General features: G+C 39.1%; 2 protein-coding genes across 4 annotated transcripts in view; one reads left to right on the forward strand and one right to left on the reverse strand.

Annotated features, from left to right (window-relative positions):
* WDR3 (WD repeat domain 3) overlaps positions 1 to 8,266 on the forward strand; it is a 38,643-nt gene extending 30,377 nt beyond the window's left edge. For all 3 annotated transcript variants that reach the window (XM_082612796.1, XM_082612798.1, XM_082612797.1), the window contains exons 22-27: positions 2,386 to 2,478; positions 2,960 to 3,007; positions 3,672 to 3,715; positions 5,349 to 5,477; positions 7,111 to 7,204; positions 7,505 to 8,266. In XM_082612796.1, coding sequence (XP_082468922.1) covers positions 2,386 to 2,478; positions 2,960 to 3,007; positions 3,672 to 3,715; positions 5,349 to 5,477; positions 7,111 to 7,204; positions 7,505 to 7,660 — 564 coding nt within the window. In that variant the 3' untranslated portion in view covers positions 7,661 to 8,266. The remainder of the gene's footprint in view (positions 1 to 2,385; positions 2,479 to 2,959; positions 3,008 to 3,671; positions 3,716 to 5,348; positions 5,478 to 7,110; positions 7,205 to 7,504) is intronic.
* Positions 2,154 to 22,118, reverse strand: part of SPAG17 (sperm associated antigen 17) — a gene marked incomplete at its 5' end in the record, with an annotated part of 221,964 nt that continues 201,999 nt past the window's right edge. The window contains 4 exons of the mRNA XM_082615114.1: positions 2,154 to 2,428; positions 15,615 to 15,761; positions 18,478 to 18,622; positions 21,345 to 21,405. Of these exons, the coding sequence (XP_082471240.1) occupies positions 15,622 to 15,761; positions 18,478 to 18,622; positions 21,345 to 21,405 (346 nt within the window). The 3' untranslated portion in view covers positions 2,154 to 2,428; positions 15,615 to 15,621. The remainder of the gene's footprint in view (positions 2,429 to 15,614; positions 15,762 to 18,477; positions 18,623 to 21,344; positions 21,406 to 22,118) is intronic.

A 22,118-nucleotide genomic window follows, 5' to 3' on the forward strand; every position in this document is an offset into this window, starting at 1 on the left:
ACCCTCTGTGCTTCCTGTACCTGCTTTATCTGTTTCCTTCTTTAGGTTTGGGAAGTTTTTTTTTTTTTTTGCGGTACGCGGGCCTCCCACTGCTGCGGCCTCTCCCGCCGCGGAGAACAGGCTCCGGACGCGCAGGCCCAGCAGCCACGGCCCACGGGCCCAGCCGCTCCGTGGCACGCAGGATCCTCCCAGACCGGGGCACAAACCCACGCCCCCTGCACCGGCAGGCAGACCCCCAACCACTGTGCCACCAGGGAAGCCCAGGTTTGGGAAGTTTTCAGCCATAATTTTTCAAATACATTTTCAATCTCCTTTTCTCTTCCCTTTCTGGAATCCCGATTATGTGTAGATTGGTACATTTTATATTATCCCATAGGTCTCTTATATTGCTTTCATTTTTTCTCACTTGGCTTTCTGTCTGCTGTCCTGATGGGTGATTTCCATCATTTTATCTTCCAGGTCACTTATTCATTCTGCATTATTTATTCTGCTGTTCATTGCCTGTAGTTCAGTTTTTGTCTCGACAAATGAGTTTTCTAATTTTTCTTGGTTCCTCTTTACTGTTTCTAGTTCCTTTTTATAGTACTCAGCATTTCTGTTGATAGCCTTTCTTAATTCCTTCAGTATTTTCATTATCTCCTTTTTGAAATCAGTGTCTATTAGACTGAAGAGGTCTATCTACTGTGGTCTTGGAAGGCTGTTTATATGTGGGAGCATCCCTGTGTAGCCTGTGTGGGTTTAATATTCTTGATGCAAGGGCTGATTTTCGTATGGATGCCTGTTGCCTCTTTTCTCAGCGTGTGCTGGCCATTATCCCCTTAATAGAGAGTGTGCAGATGCAGTGGCTGGTGCCTGGTCGTGGGGTTCTCAGCGGCAGTGGTGGCTCATGTGTGCCCCCGGAGCACATCATGGGAGCGGAGGCAGCTCATGATCACTCCTGGAGCTCATGTAGGCAGTGTCCTGCCGCCTGAGAGCTCGCTCAGGGAAAACGGCTGCAGGGTGGCTCCCGTGCCTCCCCTCGCACACTGCCCACACAACAGCACCTCTCCAAAGCCCAAGTTTCCACACCCAGCCCTTGCCCGTACTGGCAGATGTGCATCTCAGGCTGGGGAGTGTAGAGCGGTTGCACTGACCCTCTGTGCAGGTCTCTATTCTAGCTGCTGCGGATTGGTTGCTGTTTTCTCCTCCAAGGCTCTGAAGCTCTCCCTCTGTCCTGGCTGATCTCCCTGCCAGTGAGGGGACTTCCCAGGGTGCAGGAACCTTTCTTCTTTCACAGCTCCCTGCCTGGGGTGCAGGTCCTGACCCGATTACTTCCTTACTTTCTTTTTTTTTTTTTTTCACTTTTGTCCTACCTGATTACATGGAGATTTTCTTTGCCCTTTCAGGGGTCTGAGGCCTCCTGCCAGCATTCAGTAGACATTCTGTGAGAACTATTCGACATGTAGATATGTTTTTGATGTATTTGTGGGAGGAGGTGAGCTTCACGTCCTTCTACTCTGCCATCTTGATCACTTTCCTGAATCTCATTTTTAAATAGGATCCCAACCAGATAGACCTTTTGTGGCAAAAAGTTGATGAAATTTACAGATGAAGATCATAACCTCTGTTTTCCTCCCTTGTAACCAAGGATAGAAGTAGTGCTGAATCTGTTGGATCAGTGCCTGGTTACTAGAAAGGAAGGTTTGATCTCCTGAAAGTGGCACCTCTCAGGTGTTCCTGAGAGTTGCCCTACTCAGTGTGTCCACTTGTAGTCTCACCTGAATCCATGACCCAGTCTCCTTGTAAATTAAAAGAGAAAAATCAGGGACTTCCCTCTGGCGCAGTGGTTAAGAATCCACCTGCCATAGTAGGGGACACAGGTTCAATCCCTGGTCGGGGAAGATCCCACATGCTATGGAGCAACTAAGCCCATGCACCATGACTACTGAGCCTGCGCTCTAGAGCCCACGAGCCACAACTACTGAACCCATGTGCTGCAACTACTGAAGCCTGCATGCTCTAGGGCCTGCATGCTGCAACTAAGCCTGCATGCTGCGACTACTGAGCCCACATACCTAGAGCCTGTGCTCCGCAACAAGAGAAGCCACCGCAATGAGAAGCCCGTATACGACAATGAAGAGTAGCCCCCTCTCACCGCAACTAGAGAAAGCCTGTGCGCAGCAATGAAGACCTAATGCAGCCAAAAATAAGGAAAATTAAAACAAAACAAAACAAAACAAAACCCGAAGACATCTTTGAATGCTGTTTGGCACACTATTAGCACATCTTTATTAAACTGATTCAAGCAATTTCATTTGGTAACTTTTCGTCAGGCCTTCCATTTGCAGTGTTGTGGGATGGTGAGTTTGTTGTGATGACTTCTGTCCTTTGCCATCATCTGTGTAGGCTGAGAGGATCATGGAGGCTATTGAGCTATACCGAGAAGAAACTGCAAAAATGAGAGAACACAAAGCCATTTGTAAAGCTGCAGGGAAAGAGGTAAGACAGTCCATTAAGTTACGGTCTGAGAAACATTTATAAATGGAAACAATTCCTGAGGAAAAAAACATCATTTGGGGATTTATTAACTCAGATCAGGAAATGAGATCAATGTAGTAGAATCTTTTCTAATTCAAACATTAGAAAGAAGGAATTGAGAAGCTTTGTCTTAATAAAAAGCCAAGGATAGTTAATTTGAGATCATGGTGATTATTGTATTGAGTTAAAAACTCAGATTCCTGCTTTGGTTTGGGAGGCAGGGTAAACGTTTCGGATTTCTAGATGAAATGTATTGCCCAGACTCATTCATAACTAAGCAGTATTGAAACTAAAAGTTATTATTAAATAATTTAATAATTCTTCAGGGTCAGTTTTTAGGGTCTCTCTTTTCAAAAGTATAAGATATTGTTATGACCCTGCCTGTGATAAGCACTATCAAAGGCTTGATTTTTAATGACTTGATTTAATAATTTCTTCATAGGTTCCTCTTCCCATCAACCCCATCCTGATGGCTTATGGCAGTATCTCTGTGAGTAGACTAATGGTTTCCCCTTGGTTATTCTAAGGTTACTTTCAGGCACAGGAGAGGAAGTGAAGAGGCGTTACAATTTTAGAATAGACATATTGGGAAATACTTTGTCATTAAAAATCTCTTGAATGCTGGAATCCTCTAAGACATTTTATATTTCAAAAGGACCATTTTAGTGTAACTTCAAGTCATCCTTTCTGGTTGGACTGGACTGGCATTCTTTTTTAGTGCTTATTTATGTTTAGTATCCACAGCCCTCTGAAGATTCTATTCATTGAAACTGAAGTTTTTGGAGGAAAAGTTGATATAACTTAGGTAAAAGAGGAAAGAGGGAGAATACTGGGACAATGTATGCTTTTAGTGATCTTTAATTACCCAATACTTGCATGTTTCATTCATCACAATAGTAATGTGAGTCAGTGTGTCTTCATTTTATAGATAGGAGACTGTTCTGACTTACAGATTGAAGGGAACATAGTTGATAAGTGGCAGAGCTGGATTGTGAACCCAGATCTGACTCAGTCTAAGCCTGTGCATGTAGTGCCCTTTTTAGAACAGTTTCTCATAAGAAGGAAAGATATCCCTGGTTTTTAGGAGATGGAAATTAGAGAGCTTCAGTTAAGAAATCAAGAGTTTCACTAATGCTGTCACACTTCCTTTATAGCCTTCAGCTTATGTGTTGGAGATTTTTAAAGGAATCAAGTCAAGGTGAGTGCTGGTGCACAGTTATTACAGCTAATACCATTTACCGAACATGAGATAAACAGACATTATAATTGATGGTTATCTTCTTTAGAGGTTTAACTATGCCCAAATTTTGATGGAAAATAATTCACTATAATGTTCTTTTTGAATTAGAACTAGAAGTTTCCTCCTAAAATATGAAGGGAGATATTGAATACTTTTAAAAAGGACAAATGAAGGGCAGTGCTACTTTATATCATAGGTAATGAAATCATCTATAATTCAGTCACAGGTACCAACTGTTAACATTTTTTGTTGTATATTTCCTTTGGCTTATTTTCTGTGTACATACACAGTTGGAATCATATGTATACATTTTTATATCCTGTCCTTTTTCACAGAATATTTACTGAGCACTTGCCCACTTTAGTAATATTCTTCAAAAACACATCATTGAATTAGTTCAAAATATTCCATTGTACATATAGTTACTATTGGGTGGTGCATATGTGTTTGGCTGTTATCAATACTGCTTCAGTAAACACCTCTATATATAAATCTTTGTCGTCATCATTGATTATTTTTCTTAAGGGTCCTACCAGTCTATTAACTAATCAATGGACATGAGCTTTTTAAAGGTTTATGTTGCTTAATTATTGTCAGAGTGCCTGTAATGACTTTTACCAGCTTTTAAAAAATTATTTGCTGGTTTGAGAGGCAAAAGGTGGTACTGCATTATTTTCCTTTTAATTAACAAAGTTAAAATTTTATTATTTGTTGGCCATTTGTATTTTTTCCTGTGAATTTTTACTTTCCCTTTCTTGTGCTTTATAGTTGTTTCTCTTACCGTTTTTTTAAGAATTTTTTTATATGTTTTGTCATTCATTTTTGGAATAATATTTGAGTTTCATCTACTGAGAGTTATCATTTTTTTAATAACAAATCACAGTGTCTGAGTATATCCCATACAAGAAACAAATAGGCCCTATCTAAGATAATGAAACTTTGCTAGAGAAATGTAAAAGAAAATTTAGAGTAATGGAGGTACGATGCATTCCTAGATGGGAAGATTCTGTGTTTTAAAGATTTGGTTTTTCTTAAACTAGTCTATAGGTTTGTGATCCCAATTGAAATCCTCTTGAGAGTTGGAATTGATGAAATGATAATAGAACTAGCTCAAGAAAAGTAAAACAAACCAAAAAAAGAACAAGAGGGAGCTGTTCTCCTAGATTAAAAAACTGTAAAAATGCAAAATTAAAACAGTACAGGATTGTTGTCAGAATCAGTTATGAAAACAGACTCTAAAGCCCTAGAACACTCTATGATATAGAAGGACTCAATAAATGGTAAAAGAAGTATCATATAAAGATGGGATATACAACAAAAGGCTTTAAAGAAATTGGTTATCTGAAAGAAAAGCAGTTAGATTCTCCTACCCTGCCATGGACCAGAATGTATCAAGTAGGTTAAAATACTAAATATAAAAAACCAAAACGTTGAAAAGGGAACCATTTATAATACAGATGTATGTTTGACTCTGGATGGGTAAGATCTACTCAAGTATAAAAGTAGAAGAAAAAAATAGGAGAGGAAAAGATTTTTAAATTGACCATGTTAAGAAACGTGGCATTTTTAATGTTTATTTTTTCCTCTTCAGTGAGCTGGAAGAGTCTCTGCTTGTGCTGCCTTTCTCTTACGTCCCGGACATTCTTAAGCTCTTTAATGAATTCATCCAGCTGGGCTCTGATGTTGAACTTCTATGTAGGTGCCTCTTCTTTCTCCTCAGGTAACGTCCTTTCCAAAAGAATATCATGTCTCATCCGCATAACTGCTCCAGTAGTGCCTCACCTGAAGCTGTCCATGCTTTGGGATTAAGAAATGTGATGTAGGGCTTCCCTGGTGGCGCAGTGGTTGAGAGTCCGCCTGCCGATGCAGGGGACACGGGTTCGTGCCCCGGTCTGGGAGGATCCCACATGCCGCGGAGCGGCTGGACCCGTGAGCCATGGCCGCTGAGCCTGCACGTCCGGAGCCTGTGCCCCGCAACGGGAGAGGCCACAACAGTGAGAGGCCCGCGTACCGCAAAAAGAAGAAAAAAAAAAGAAATGTGATGTTTCCGTTTCAGAGACTGTTGGGAATTTCAGTGCTGCCTGACATAATTCTTATCCTTTGGAATCAGTCTTGCTCATAAAACGCAAATAGTGATGACCCAACTCTAAGTAGCACGAGGTACTATGTTGCTAAGGATGCTCAGGCAGGCGGAGGTCTCCAGGTTACAGTCTAAGGTAGCAGCTCCGGTTCTAGTCAGTTTGCTGAAAGCCCATCTCTGAATGGCCAGTCTGCCTCAGTGTTTCTTTTTGACTATTGAGTTTAAACTAAATGGTTTTGTTTTCATAACAGCATTTTAAGGAGTAGTCAGTTTATTTCCCAGGTCTCTACAAGTACAAATGGAAGGATAGGGGCATATTTGGAGGGAACTAAGAAACGTAAAGAAAATGTTCATTAGATGATATTCTTAAATAGGAAGAATTCTTATTAATATGTAACAGAGGGAAAATATATTTACAAAGGTGTAATATATTCTTATCTCCCACTCTGTCCCCCAGTCTCAAGCCGTTATATCAGAGGACAGGAATAGAGGCAAATTTGAACAGTCCTTAAAATGCTATTAGGAAAACAGAAACTGCTCAGCCAATACCAAATAGTTAAAAAGAAAACAGGTGTATTTGGTGAATTAGCCTTTTTTCATGATCATTAACCCTTCATTCCTTTACTTCTTTCAGGATAGTAGCAAATGAACAATGATGTGTTTATATTATTCTGTTGTCATATTTACAGTTTAGTTTTTAATTGCTATGGCATATGTGCTATTGAATCGGGGTTACTGATTCTAAGAAACACAGTGAATATTTCTAGCATATTGGGGTGGTAGATGGGTGCTGCCTCGCAGGTAGATATGGCAGGTCACAACTGAGGGTGAGGGTGAATGTGGAGGTTAAAGGAGCATGAATCATCAAGGGCATCTTGGTACTCTAGGTCAGAGTTTGATCATCTCTTTTTGGCTGAAATATTAATAAATCTTTGAGTTAGCAATTCTTAGAAGGCCCATTTTCCTCTGATCTTTCCATAGAATGCCGTTGTCAAAATCTGTGGCCACCGGGTAGATTGCAAAGAGTCAGCTTTGCAAATGAGTTGAATGTTAGGATAGTATTTTAAAAATTGTTATTGGATAGAACTGAATAGTAGGAAGAAACTTCTTTAGTTTTTTTTTTCCTAGAAGCATTTCTGTATTCCCATGATCGGTGAAATGATTTTTTTTTTTTTTTTTTTGGACATTTTGTCTGTTTGCTAGTTCTAGAAGGGATAGGTAGAGCTAGAAGCACTATCTTTCTTTGTGACATGCCTGGTTTTATTTTTGTTAGGATTCACTTTGGCCAGATCACTAGCAACCAAATGCTTGTGCCCGTGATTGAAAAATTAAAGGAAACAACTATTTCAAAAGTCAGCCAAGTCCGGGTAAGTATCTTTGTAGAGACAGAACAAGGAGCGGAAAATTCTAGTGTGTATGTTACTTACAAGTAGCATAGTGTGCTGTGCCCTGTCTTTGGTGATATTGACCTGACATGCATGTATATTTAAGATGAGGTTTTTGTTGGAGCTAGTAGACATAAGGAAAACAAACGAACAAACAAGGAAAAACCTTAGGGAAGGATGAGTAGCAACATATGAAGCTTTGGTTCCCCTGACTCACATACGCTGCGATATTGAACTGAATTGAGAGGAAGTTTATTTAATCTCTCTTGTATTCTTTCTCAGGATGTTATCGGCTTCAACATGGCAGGTCTTGATTATCTCAAGAGGGAATATGAGGCAAAAAGTGAAGTTATGTTTTTTGCTGATGCTACCAGCCACTTGGAAGAAAAGAAGAGGAAAAAGAAAAAGAGGGAGAAGCTGATTTTAACATTGACTTAGAACTGAAATGTGGTGCCTTTTTCAACTTTTTCTTGAAAAGGACTTCCAAACTAAGCAGCAGTAGAGTTGGTGTAATCTTTGAAATAAATAAGAGGTTATCATGTTGCAAAAGAAAGATCATAGGATGTGTTTCCTAACTTTGCCTGAGGGAATTCCAACATAGCAGTATGGGCTCCATTTCTTGGACTGAAACACAGACTAGTTTAAAATCTGTGCTCTGAACGGCAAGCCCTGCAGGAGTTGTTCCCTTTATATTCTAGGAGGAAGCAAAGAACTTTTTTAAAATTAAGTATTTGTTTCACTAGAGTTGAAATTAACATTTCCGAAGTTTTCCTTATTTCTTTTACGTCAGAAGATTTGTTGGGTAATTTGTTGCCTCTCTGTATTAGGTTTTACTGCCTGCTGAGACAATCATGTATGTAACTGATTGCCCTCTGCCCATAAATGCAGAGTCTTGGACTTACAGAGCTGAAAGGGACCATAAAAGTTATCTAGAACAGCCTCTTTAAACTTAACCTCTTGCAGGTTATCTGTGTATAAAAAGCTCCTAATTGCTGTTTATACTTCTCTAAGTAGTTGTTTCTAATTAAAGAGTAGTCAAGCAGAGATGCCTTGCTGTGCTTTCTGGGTGATTAATACACTGTAGGTATGTATGTATGTATGTGTGTGTGTGTGTGTGTGTGTATATATATGTGGTAGGGAAGTGGGAATGTTTTAGGAAAGGAAATTGACACATACCTTTGGGACTAGGCTTTTCTTTGTGGGAAGTTTTTAAATCACTAATTGGATCTCCTTGTTACAGATCTGTGCAGATTTCCCATATCTTCTTGAGTGTAGTTTGTATGTTTCTATGAATTTGTCCTTTCATCTACCTTGCTGTTTGTAGTGCTACCATTTTCTTGCCAGTCTCAGAGCTGCAGTTCTTATCTGTCCCAAACCACAAGTCTATTATTGTTCCTAAGCATAACACAGTTACTGAACTGAAGTAAGGAATTGAGCAGTAGGATTTTTTGAACAGAATGAGAGTAAAAAAGAATCTAGTCATGGAGTTCCTGAGGCTTAACTATGGAAAGGCAAGAGAACAGAAAGTATGGTGGATTCTAGGTGCTTTCCAGTCTGAAGAAGCAACCTTTTTAGGCAGTTATTCCTGCCACCAAGGAGAGGAGTTACTTAATTCTCTCATCATAACTTGATGAGAGCAAAGGCTGTTTGTGCTTCTTGGAGTTGTTCATTGAAACAGAAAGAAATTGAAACATTATCGATGGTTTGCAAACCAAAACAAGTTCCAGGTGGGTACTCTAGATGTATATGTCATTAAAAATTATTTTGTTTTAAAAGTGCTGCTTTCTTATAGTTTTGCAGCTATTTAAGGTTGATCAGAGTGACAGTACTAGGGGATTTAAAGGTGCTTCCGTCTGATGTTACACTAATCAAAGAGAAGGGGAACTTACCTCAGATAAAGTGAAATGTACGGTAAGTAACTGAGCTATATAGCTTTTGGTCAAAGTATTTGAAACTCCTTACCTAAAAGTTTGAGGTTAACAGGTGAGTTTAAAAAAAAATTCTAAGCCAAGCTAATTTCTAGTCATTAAGTCAGCATTTATTGGTTTAGCCAGCCATTGGCTACACACAGTCCTTTGTACTGAAACCATTTAATGAATAATCTCTTGCAAATGATGCATTGTTACCTATGGAAGCCTGTAATGCCATAAAGAGGAGGCTTATGAATGGTTTATTAGGAGTATACCATCTAAGCTTAACTTAGAAATAAATAAATCTCCATATGTCCATATATATTTATTTCAAATAAGCTTAGATGGTATACTCCTAATAAGAAGTATATGCTTAACAATTTGAGATTCCCTGGCTAGAAGTTAGGTGCTTAGTGTAGTAATTGTATTAATTAAAGTGTTTCTCTGTGACAAGTATCATAAGTCATATCTCATCCCAAGGAAGTCTAGCAGAGCATCTAGGACAGTGACCAAGGAGACAGTGGTGTCTGTCACTGGCATCTAGGGTTCCACTCACCTATCCGTCAGTGCAGCCTTTCCAGGCCAGACCAGGCAAGAGCTTAGGAGGAAGCCACCTGGCCTACAAACAGTATCTACAATCCATCCCTTTCCTCATAATCTAAGAGCCTTAGTTTTGAGATAGGACTAAGGCTCTTAAGGATAACATCACCTTATATTCTACGTCCTATCTCTATTTCTGAGGTTGTGAGATGCGAGCAGCTCTGATGTGTACCGCCGTCGCTGGCCCAATCCTTGTTAGGGCCAAGCACTAGCTGCCCTTGTATAATCCCTACCCCCACAAGCGTAGGCTGGACCTAGTGACCTGCTTCTAAAGAATAGAATACAACAAATGTAATAGGATATCTCTTCCAAGGTTAGGTTATAAAACCCTGAATTCTGCCTTGCTCGTGCTCTCTCAGGTCTTCTTTATCGCTCTGGTAAACACAAGCTGCCATGTTGTGAGATGCCCTGAGGGCAGTGTCCAGACAACAGCCAGTGAGGGACTGAGGTCCTCAGTCTAACAGCCTGTAAGAAGCTGCATCCTGCCAACGACTGCTTGAGTGAGCTGAAAGCAGGTTCACTCCTAGTTAAGCCAGAGTACCCAACAGCTCTGTGCCTGGATTCCTGACCCACACAAGCTATGAGATCATAATGTCTGTTGCTTTAAGCTTACTGAGTTTTGGGGTAATTTGTTACGTAGCAATAGATAACTAATACAGCTTCTGTAGAGCAAATTGCCTAACCTGGTTATGTTTCAGATTACTCATCTACAAAATGGCATGATGCTACCTACACTGAAGTTATTATAAAGTACTTACCACTGGCTCAGAGTAAACACAGAATATGTTACTTTTACTGTGTGAGACATACAAGGTATAAACCTATAGAATGATTCCAATATATACATAGATAAGATTGAAAAGAAATGGATTAAAATGTTATCTGTCAGATATTACAGAGAATCTTTACAATAGATGTCTAATATGAGTAAGTACATTGGGCATCTGATAATATGAACAAAGGGGCATAAAGACAACATCACTTAAGACATTTCTTCTATTAGGTACATTCATGTCATTACTTTTTTTTTTTTGAGTGCTTATTCATTCTTTACTTATTTCCAAACCTTCCCAGTGTTGAAAAGATAATTATTCAGCTATGGGACAGTTTAATCTCTAGTTGGCTAAGGTTACTGGATCAGTAATTCATACTCATGTTACAGTCACCATCGTAGACAGGCTAAGGAAATAGTCCTACTTACTAGTCAAGATTTTGAGACTACAGAGGAGATATAGGGACTAAATTCACCCAAGTCATTCTTTCTGAAGCATATAAGGACATGTTTAGTCCTTTTTAAAAACGATTTCCTATATCAATAGGGGACTCAACGATCATATCTCTTCCAATTGTTTCATGTGATTTGGGTAACAGGAATCCTATATTTGCACTCAGATTTCAGTTAACTTCTCTCAATTCCTGATTGAGTTCTGAACTTTAGCAATGAGTCACAATTTTGAAGCATGTCATTACTTTTGATAGATTGGTGCCAACAGACATTATGAAAATTTGAAAGCCCTTCTGTAGTTTTCAGAATTATCTAGCTAGAGTTTCAAACTTTACCACTACTTAGTTTAAGATAACTTCTGAAAGGCATCGACTAGAACCGAGATAAATCACATCTTAATCAGTGGTTCCCTAAGTATATTCCAAGACCCCTAGGGGTCTGAAGACTCTTTCGAGGAGTCCGCAAGGTCAAAAATGTTTCAAAACAATAAATTTAATAGTGTCCTCCAGAAATTCATGTCCACCCAGAACCTATGAATGTGATCTTATTTGGAATTTGGGTCTTTACAAATATAATTAGTTAAGATTAGGCCATTCTAGATAAGATTAAATCCAATAATTTGCTTTTATAAGAATGCCATGTGATGGACAGCTACATGTAAAAGAATGAAATTAGAACATTCTCTAACACCATACCCAAAAATAAACTCAAAATGGATCAAAGACCTAAATGTAAGGCCAGACATTATAAAACTCTTAGGGGAAAATAGAGAACACCCTTTGACATAAATCTCAGCAATATCTTTTTGGATCCACCTCATAGAGTAAGGAAAATAAAAATAAACAAGTGGGACCTAATAAAACTTAAAGCTTTTGCACAACAAAGGAAACCATAAACAAAAGGAAGAGACAGCCCCCAGAATGGGAGAAAATGTCTGCAGACGAAGCAACCAACAAGGGATTAATCTCTAAACTATACAAACAGCTCATGCAGCCCTACATTAAAAAAAAAGGCACATGAAAAGATGCTCAACATCACTAATTATCAGAGCAATGCAAAACTACAACAAGGTACTACCTCACATCGGTCAGAATGTCCATCATCAAAAAGTCTACACACAATAAATGCTGGAGAGGGTGTGGAGAAAAGGGAACCCTCCTACACTGTTGGTACCACCACTATGGAGAACAGTATGGAGGTTCCTTAAAAAACTAAAAATAGAACTACCATATGATCCAGTAATCCCACTCCCGAGCATATATCTGGAGAAAACCATAATTCAAAAAGAAACATGCACCCCAATGTTCATTGCAGCACTATTTACAATAGCCAAGACATGGAAGCAATCTAAAAGTCCATTGACAGATGAATGGATAAAGCAGATGTGGTACATATATACAATGGAATATTACTAAGCCGTAAAAAATGAAATAATGCCATTTGCAGCAACGTGGATGAACCGAGAGATCATCATCCTAAATGAAGTAAGTCAGAGAAAGACCTATCATATGATACCATTCATATGTGGAATTAATTTAAAAATGATACAAATGAACTTATTTACAAAACAGAAACAGACTTACACATATCAAAACAAACTTATGGTTTCCAAAGGGGAAATGTGGCAGGGAGGGATAAATCAGGAGCTTGGGATAAACATACATACACTACTATATATAAGGTAGATGGCCAACAAGGACCTGCTGTATAGCACAGGGAACTCAATGTTGTGTGATGACCTATATGAGAAAAGAATCTAAAATAGAATAATATATGTATATGTATAACTTAATCACTTTTCTGTACACCTGACACTAACACAACATTGTACATCAACTATACTCCAGTAAAATTAAAAAAAAAAGAATGCCATGTGAGGACACACAGGGAGGGAGGACACATGACAGCAGAGGCAGAGATTGGGATTGGAGTGACAGCAGCTACAACCCTAGGAACACCAAGGATTCTGTCTACCACCAGAAACTAGGAGAGAGGCATGGAACAAATTCCCTCAGTGCTTCCAGAAGGAACGAACTCTCTAATACCTTGGTTTCAGACCTCCTAAACTGCAAGAGAATAAATATCCATTGTTTTAAGCCACCCAGTGTGGACATTTGTTATGGCAGCCTCAGGAAACTGATAACAAATTTTGGTACCAGGAAGTGAGGTACTGCTATAGCAAATACCTAAAAATATGGAAGTGGCTTTGGAACCAAGTAATGGGTGAAAGCAGGAAGAATTTTGAGCTACATGATAGAAGAAAGTCTAGATTACCTTGAACAGACTGTTGGTATAAATAATGGACAGTAAAAGCACTTTTGGTGAGGGTTCAGAAGGAAGTGATGGGGAAAGTAAAGAACACTTCAGGCATCTTAGAGAATTCCTACATCATGAACAGAATTTGGTATACATATGAACATTAAAGGTGATTTTGCTAAGACCTCAGATGGAAATGAAGAATATGTTATTGGACAGTGGAGGAAAAGTGATCCTTGTTACGAAGTGGCAGAAAACTTGGCTGAATTGTGTTCTGCTTTGGGGTAAAAAGTAGAACTTATAAGCAATGAAATTGGATTTCCAAGCAAAACATGGAAGATATGTCCTGGTTTCTTGCTGCTTATAGTAAAATACAAGAGGAAAGAGATAAACTGAGGAAGGAAATGGTCAGCAGAAAGGAACCTGAACATGATGATGTGGAAAATTCACAGCCAGTCCATATTGCAGGAAATGCTAAAGCATGCTCTGGAGAGTTCATCAAGGGTGCAGCTGGAAAACGTAGTGGAGAAATTAGGTTTGTGACCATGAGTATAATCAACCATCTCAGCAGAATTTAGGAACAGAGGTGAGACTATCCAGGAAGGACCTGTGGAGAACCCTCACGTCTAATGGTGTGGATCTCCTTGACATCCATGAAGGCTGATGCCTTTTGAGAATGTTCTGTCAGCAGAAACACTGCCTGCTTACAGAGACAAGAAATGAAGGAAGGCTGCCAGACTTCTGGGCTTCTATAAGCAGGAAATGGGGTGCCCAGAGGATAAGACTGTGTCCCAGGCTAACAACTGAGAGGGTAGGGCCCACAAGGCGTCTGTGGGTCTAGAGGGGGGTGCTGTTGAAGCCTCTGGCCCAGAGGGCAGATCAGACACAGATAATTATGCTCAGGCTTTGAAACCTTAGGAAATCCACCCCTCTGCACTGCAAACACTTAAATCGGTGACTCCTTTATTCTTTCCATTTTCTCCTTTTAGAATGGGAATGTCTTCTTATACTATTTTGCAAGCTGACAAATTGTTTCTAGTTTCACAAGTCCATAGATGGAGAGGACACCATGATAGGTGAAGACTTTGGGAAGTATTGGGATGGAGTGAGTGCATTTTGCATGTGAGATGGGCATAAATTTTGGGGAACCAGAGGGTGGACTGTACTGAGTTTATCCCCACAAAACTCATGTCTACCAGGACTTATGAATGTGATCTTATTTGTAAATAGGGTCTTTACAGATGCAATCAAGTTAAGATGAGGTCATTCAAGATTAGAGGAGCCCCTAAAACCAATGACTATTGTTCTTATAAGGAGAGACATATAGAAATACACAGGGAAGAATGCCACTGGGGACAGAGGCAGAGATCAGAGTGAGTTATAAGCTAAGGAACACCAAGGACTTCTGGCAACCACCAGAAGTTAGGAAAGAGGCACAGAACAAATTCTCCCTCAGAGCCTCCAGAAGGAACCAACCCTGCTGCCACCTTGATTTCAAACGTCTGGCCCCCCAAACTGCAAGAGAATAAATATCTATTGTTTTAAGCCACCTGGTCTGCAGTACTTTGTTATGGCAGCCTCGAGACACAAATACAGATTTATTACAGCAGCCCTAGGAAACTAATGCAAGATGCTATTGGCCTTTTTCTCTCATGAGCGTACAGTGGAGTTTTCCAGAGACTATGTGATGTGTGATATGGTGACAGATTGAATACAGAGCAGATGTGAGAATCCAGCTATGTCCTATTAAGCCAGACATTGAAAAGATTTGCAAAAATGTAATACTCTTCTTATTAATTTTTGTTTGGAAAAGTTATTTTTCATTAACAATTTATTTATGGTAATATACTGGGTTTATTTTTTAATAAATTATAAGTTTTTCCAAGTTTTAATTCTAATTTGGTAAATATTGATAATATGACCCACATAAACAAAAGGTTTTTGGGATCCTCAATAATTTTTAAGAATACATGAGGAGTCTTGAGTCCAAAAAATTTAAGAACCACTAGCCTAACTGTAAATTCTCAAGTCCAAAAGGGCATCCTGCTGTTTGTGTTTGTACCCTTGCTTTTTGGAGTCCGATCAACATCAAAAATAGCACTTGAAAGAGTGAACTTTAGAATCACATTGAAGTAGGTTAGATTTTTACTGCTTCAAGATTCTCTGAGCCTCAGTTTCCTTATTTATAGAGTGGGGAAAATATCTATCTTGTAGATAGTATGAGGATTAGATAGTTTATGACTATGAAGGGGTAGTTGTTATAATTATTAAAAACAAATATTTTCATTCCACCAGACTAAGTGGCTCATTGGTTGCTGGCTGTATGAAGATGGGAACGAATGCAAGGTCTAAGGCCTCAAGTTTGAATGGATGAAAATCAAATTACAAATTTGTTACTTACCTGACACCTAATGTGGAGAAACTTTACGGGACATGAAGATTCCAAGTGCAGAGGAAGAAACTGTAGAAATCTTCTGGACCATAGGATTTTCTTTTCCCTGGGGAAAATCTTTTGGTCTCTTGTCATAATTGCTGCTTGTTAAAACTGGTAAAATACCCATTAAGGACTATTACTTTCATGAACAAATGATTTGTATATGCAAACTCAGATAACATTTTAGAATTAGAATCTCTAGCACATTTAGCTCAATTTTAGGTATTTTCTGTCTAATGCAAATTCTACACGCCATGTTTAGGGGATGAAGGATGGCTATTGATCTCCTGTAATTTCTTCTGTTCCCCCTAGAGTATGTTTTCTGCTAAGGGTGACTGGCCTTTCTATACGTGCCATCAATCACCATAACCAGGTCCCAGGCCATATCAACATCCAGATTTCATGGTTTTTTGGTGGGGAGGGGCAGGGGGACAGGCCTTGGGAAATGGACTATGAACTATCATTGTTGTCACTGGAAGTAGAGTAAGGATTTAATAAAACTCTTTTCCCCATCTCTCTGTGCCTGACAGATGGTCTCTAATCTATAAGCAAGGAAATAGAAATTTTATTAACATAAATGCAAAATTATTTAATTGCTATGATCAGCCACAGGGATTCAGTTAGTCTGGATCAGCATCTAATAACTTATGTGAAGAGGATGTAAGAGGACTTGATTTAATTTCCAGAGTGGGGAAAATTGTTCCCAGTGAGGTCTTTCGTGACCACCCTGCTATAAACTGCAATCCTTAACACTCGCTATACTTCCTTTCCTACTTTACATTTTCTCCCTTGTACTTATCACCATTGTAGTCCATGTTTCACTTATTTTGTCTATTGTCTGTCCTCCCACTGGAATGTAAGCTTACATAAAGGCAGAAATTTGTATCTCTTGTTCATTGCTGTATCCCCAATGCCTAGCACATTAGAAAAACTTATGATCTTTGAAAGAATGAACAAATGAATCCAACTCCATTTCTACTGAAATCAAGGTCATCTGACACAAGTTCCCCTAAATTCCTTTCACCTCAGAATGTCTGGATCCTTAGCCATCTTTGTTCTCTGCCTTGCCAAGACTAACACTTCAGCTCTGTTCTTGATTATTCTCTTGCCCTCTTTTGGATACTGCTGGTTCAGTCCTCTCATTCATATTTCTAATGTTTCTCTTCTGATCCACTCTTTCCAGCCCACAAACACACTAAACTGAAAATCTCTCCTTTTCTCTGTTGCCTCCCTGAGGTACTCTTTCAGGTACCATATACTCTTGCTGTTTCCTTTAATAATAGATTGAAAATGTATCCACACTCAATATTTCTGCTTTCTTAACACCCAGCCGTTCTTCACGTTCTGCAGTTTGGTTTTTGTCCCAACCAAATCTAGTGGTCCTATTTAAATCCAAAGTCTCCTTGATATCTCTATAGCATCTGTCAACTGTGTCCATAGTTTCCTTGAAACTCTTTGAGATAGTTCATGTTTTGCTAATTGCTTGTTCTGTCTCCACTGGTGCCCTCTTTTTTCTCCTGCTCCCTAAACAGACTCCACATTTCTTCTCCTTCCCCATACCTTCTATCATCACCTCTGTAGCTGACACTTAAAATTATTATATCTCCAGACTCCTCAATTGAGATCCACTCCTGAGTCTCCATGTTTCATTACCTGAGCCCCAAACCTTGCAGGTGAACTCTTATGTCCTCTTACTTCCTTTTCTCAGTGGGTCCCACCTTAGATTTTACAGTACCCCCTGCCAAATGTCTTTCATCCACGTCCCTCTTTCCCAACTATAGTTGCCACACTATAGTTCTTGTCCTTACACTTGGCCTGTTGATGTAGCCTTCCAATGGTTCTTTGCATATCCAGTAACTCTTCTCCTTCAGCATATCCTGTACAATAACACTGGATTCATTTTTATAAAGATATGCTGATTATATCACCCATTGGATCAGAATTTCAATGCTTCACTGTTGCTTATATAATAAAGCCAAGGATTCAAAATCTCCCATAACTTGATTCCAACCAACTTTCCCACTATATTACTAATACTCTAATCTCTCAACAAATTGAACTCCCTGCTTCCCCTCCTGAACACCTGGAGATTTCCTATTGCTACACTTTTGTTCATTCTTCCTAGTTTAAGTCTCCTTTCATCAAAGTTTTTGCATTCTATAAGACCCAGCTCAAATATCAAATAGATATAACTGTAACACAAAGTAGTATATGATTCATGCTGTTGGAGTACAATATAGGAATCAAGTGTGAAAACTTTATTTCTGCTACCAGATTATGTAAGTCTTTTAGGATAGAGTCCAATTTTCATTTTTATATTTGATAAAATATTTCATAGAGTACCTTGCATATAATAGGTTCTCGATACCTGTATATTCTACCTGCAAGAGACACCTGTATATTCTATCTGCAAGAGACACCAGTATGAAGGAATGTATTGTAATTCAGTGTATGTCCATTCAACTTCTATAATAAGGTATCTCCTATCCCCCAACAAGATTACAAGTTGTTTTTTTTATGACAAAGACTTACTTTTTAAAAAAATTCTGATTGTTTGATACCTCATAGATAGCCAATAATATTGAGATTTATCCAACTTACAGTCACATGTACTATGTTAGGCACTTTGCTAGATGCTTTCAAAGATGAATGAAGATACAAGTCTTTGTCCTAAGAAATTTAACTCTATGGTTTTAAAAATAGAATAAATGAAGCTACAGAGTGCAGATGTGAGGGGATTAGAAAATAGCATTTTGACTTTTGTATACTCCTTGCTCAAATGTAATTTTTGCACTATATATGACTACTCAAATTGAACTTTAAAGGATATTTGCTTCCACAGGTAAGAACAGGACATCATGCTCAGTCATAATCTCTATATTGTGAAAGATGTGTGCTGATCCCTTGGCACCATCCTCTCCAACAGCCATGGCAAATAACTCCACTTTCAGTTCTGCCTGCAAACCAGCAGCCACCTATAAGATACAATGTAGCTTTAGAGTCAGACATGTATGAGTTCAAATCTTGATTTTTAACATGACTTTGGGCAAGTTACTCAAACTCTCTAATCTTGTTTCCTCATCTATAAATTTGGCACAAATGAATGATTGCTGTTCTAGCATTTAGAAGAATTACTTCATGGATTAGTTAGGTTGAATTCCATTGAGTAAGCGGGACCCAGGAAAAAGTGCTGAAGGAGAACATCAAGTGCTATTTAAGAAAAAGCATAAGGAAACTAAATGCCAGGATGCTGGAGGGCAAACTTTCATGATGTCTGTAACTGGGCTATTTCTTGAATATCAGTAGCATGTTTCTAGTTATTGTCATCCTTGTAGATAAAGATAAATTTAATCTAAGATAAATATAAGTTTCATCTTAAATTTAATCTAAGAGACTGGGTGAATCTCACAATTCCCCTGCCCTGCCCCTTGGTTTACAGTATTCCTAATGTAGGACCTGCAATGTGGCAAAGCCAGTAGAGGGAGACAGAATTAGTTTAAATGCCAAACTGCTTAGATCTGAAAGCTACATGGAAGAGGTTTGTACCAACAAAAAAGAAACCTGATATATAAAGAAGAAGAAACACAGCAAGGAATAGGCTTCTTGCTTTGCTCCTTGAAAAGAACACTAGCCAGGAAAGAAAGAGCTGTTTATGTTTCTAAGCTGCCTCTCTAGGAGGTGGGTTAAAAAGCAGACTTGAGAACAGTTATCTGGAAAAAATAAATCAGAAGAAACTGCCACATGGAAAGCAGTTAGGTACGAATGGAATTTTTTTCTTCAATAGAGTTTTATAAATAATAGAATTGAAAAATGTTTCAGTTTTTCAACAGTGTGCTTGTAAGCATCTATCTGCACACTGGAGAGTATCCAACAGCTCTGTTTTAAGACCCGGGCCCTTAGCCCTCCAAGCCCAACAACCAGAGCAGGGCTGGGGAATGATGACATTCTGCACAAGGGCAGCTGGAGGACTGTTATCACACAGGTTTACCCAGGCTTGGAGTACATTCATTCAGTGTTGGCAGCGAACCAAGCTGAACAGTGGTGAGATTTAGATATGGAGAAGTCTAGAGGTTACATTCTTTGCCAGAGCCAAAACCTACTATCAAAAAGAAAAAAAAATAATAATAACAAACAGTATAGAATGAGCTTCAAAGAATACAAGCTGGGTTTTTAGTATGTATAAAGGTTCATCCAGCAGTCGTTTGGCTTTTGGCTAATCCCTACTTTAAATGAAAAAGATTTGCTAACTTCCCAGAACAGTGGGAGAAAAGCTTGCTTTAACTGTGTTTTTGCTTTATGTTGTGAAGATTCTGAAATTTTGACACAGTACAATGATGAATTGTTTCGGAGAGGTACTCATGAATTAGTGGATCTAATCCCAAAATGTATTTCTGTTTGGAAATTGCAGCCTGCATACTACAATTTTATATAGATCATAAGATACTGGAGCTGGAAGAGGGCTAAGAAATGATCAGTCTAAGCTCCTCCTTTTATAGACGAGGAAAGCAAGGTGCAGAGGATTAATTAACCAAAAACATCACTGAGCTGCTTGGTGGCATAGTCAGGACAAGAAGCCAAATTTCTTTGCACTATAGCCAACCAATGCTTCTGTGTCAACGTATAACAACTGTGGCTGCTTTAAGATCTTGGGATTCACTGAGCACTATGTGCTGGTTATGGGACTGGACGCCCTTGCTCAGAGTTCCCATGAGCCTGTGCAGTCCCCATCTGTGACGAATGGTTCACGTACCTACCAGACTTCCTCACATCATCTGTCACTCAATCACACATCTCTCGAGTGCCCACCACGTGCCCTGCTCTGTAAGCTCCTTATGTGTCTCACTCACCTTTAACATCCCCTGTACCCTGGCACTATCACTGGCATATGGGAGGAACTCAAAGCTTGTTGACTGAAATGAAAGGTGTGTTAAAGCAGCAAGATGATATACTGACCAAGAAATAAAAGTTAAGATTGAAGGTGTGATTTTTATTATCTTTTGAGACAACCTTTTGTTTATAACATACTACACTTCTGAAATTCTAATTTGAAGTAAGTGGCAGTATACACATTTTATACTAAACACCTCATTTGGGGGAATGTATCAAATAAAATCAGAACAGGTTGACATTTTAAAATTTGTATTTCAGAGATTTTTGGAGAAATGAGACAGATGGTGACTTTAAATATACTACTATTTCTTAATATGTTATTAAATGATATTCTAACAAATACCAAGAGAACAAACCAGATTTACATAAAATGTAAACAATGAAATATTTCAAGTTTTTCAAGTGATTTTTCGCTTTGCAGAAGGATTTGTCACAGGATATATTTAGGTAATCAGTTTACCAAGTGCATGTTAAATCATATTTAATGTTTTAAAAGGTATTTTCAGACAACTGTATAGAACTGCAGTATTGGGACAAGTGAAGTGAACTTCAGAAATGGTTCCATAGCTGGAAGTTTAACTCTATTTACACACAGATCTGCTCATGGTTGTTACATGAAGTAAGTGACATCAAGCCAGATGTTGAACCAATACCAGGAACCTTTTGTTTATGATACTAGAAAAAGTAGACTTAAACATGGTTTAAACTGAAACAGGTAGAACGACTTAAAAATCACTTGACTGGAAACATATACATATCTGTACACACACACATGGACACACACAACAGATAGCACATAGGACTTACAGGCCCAGGTTTGTAAGTCACTTTCAGTCCTGTGCTGGGTGGGGGCTGCTTCACCCTAAACCTACCAGGAAAAAAGGTGGGAATAAATTGATGCCATAATGAAAGACATGAGCACGAATGAACTGGGAAGTAATAAAACCAGGAAGGTGTTAATATTCCCTACACAGGAGCAAGGGGTCCAGACTAGTAGAAAAACAACCTAATATCCAGTTGGAAAAAGAATCTGGGGCCTGTTTCACAACTGACTTTCCAACAGTTTTCATCGGCGTCAAACTGACTCCAACCTGAGTTTCAACCCTTTGTTATCGGATGCTGACGAGCAGCTCGGGTCTGGGCAGAAGGTGGCGAAGGTTTGGCTGGCGCGTGCACTGCAGTGTAGCCGCCAGCGTGAACACACATACTGACTGCCAGGTCATTAAGCTGAAGAATAAAGGCTCCTTTGGAAAGCAGCAGAGCATGGGAGCCAGTCTTTCTCTGCCATGGTATGGGGTTTGCAAGTTTGGGGAGAAGAGAAACAGAAAAGGCTCAGAAAATGTTGGTGAACTTGAAAAGCCCGGTGCTCACACGTGGTGCCTATTGATCTCTTCCCCTTCCTGTGGTTTGTGGGTTCTGCCTGAAGGTTAAAGACCTGGAGTAAATTAAAATGCCAAGGGAAGCCTACCTCCATCTACCCCACTCCCTCTACCAGCCACTTTGCTGTCTGCCCTGTGGTGGCTGAGTTGAACAAGCTGAGGACTGAAATCTATAAAACTAAAATTCTGTACCGGACACACA

Source organism: Mesoplodon mirus, assembly GCF_964341445.2.
Source record: "Mesoplodon mirus genome assembly, chromosome: 3".
In the NCBI taxonomy this organism is placed as follows: Eukaryota; Metazoa; Chordata; class Mammalia; order Artiodactyla; family Ziphiidae; genus Mesoplodon; species Mesoplodon mirus.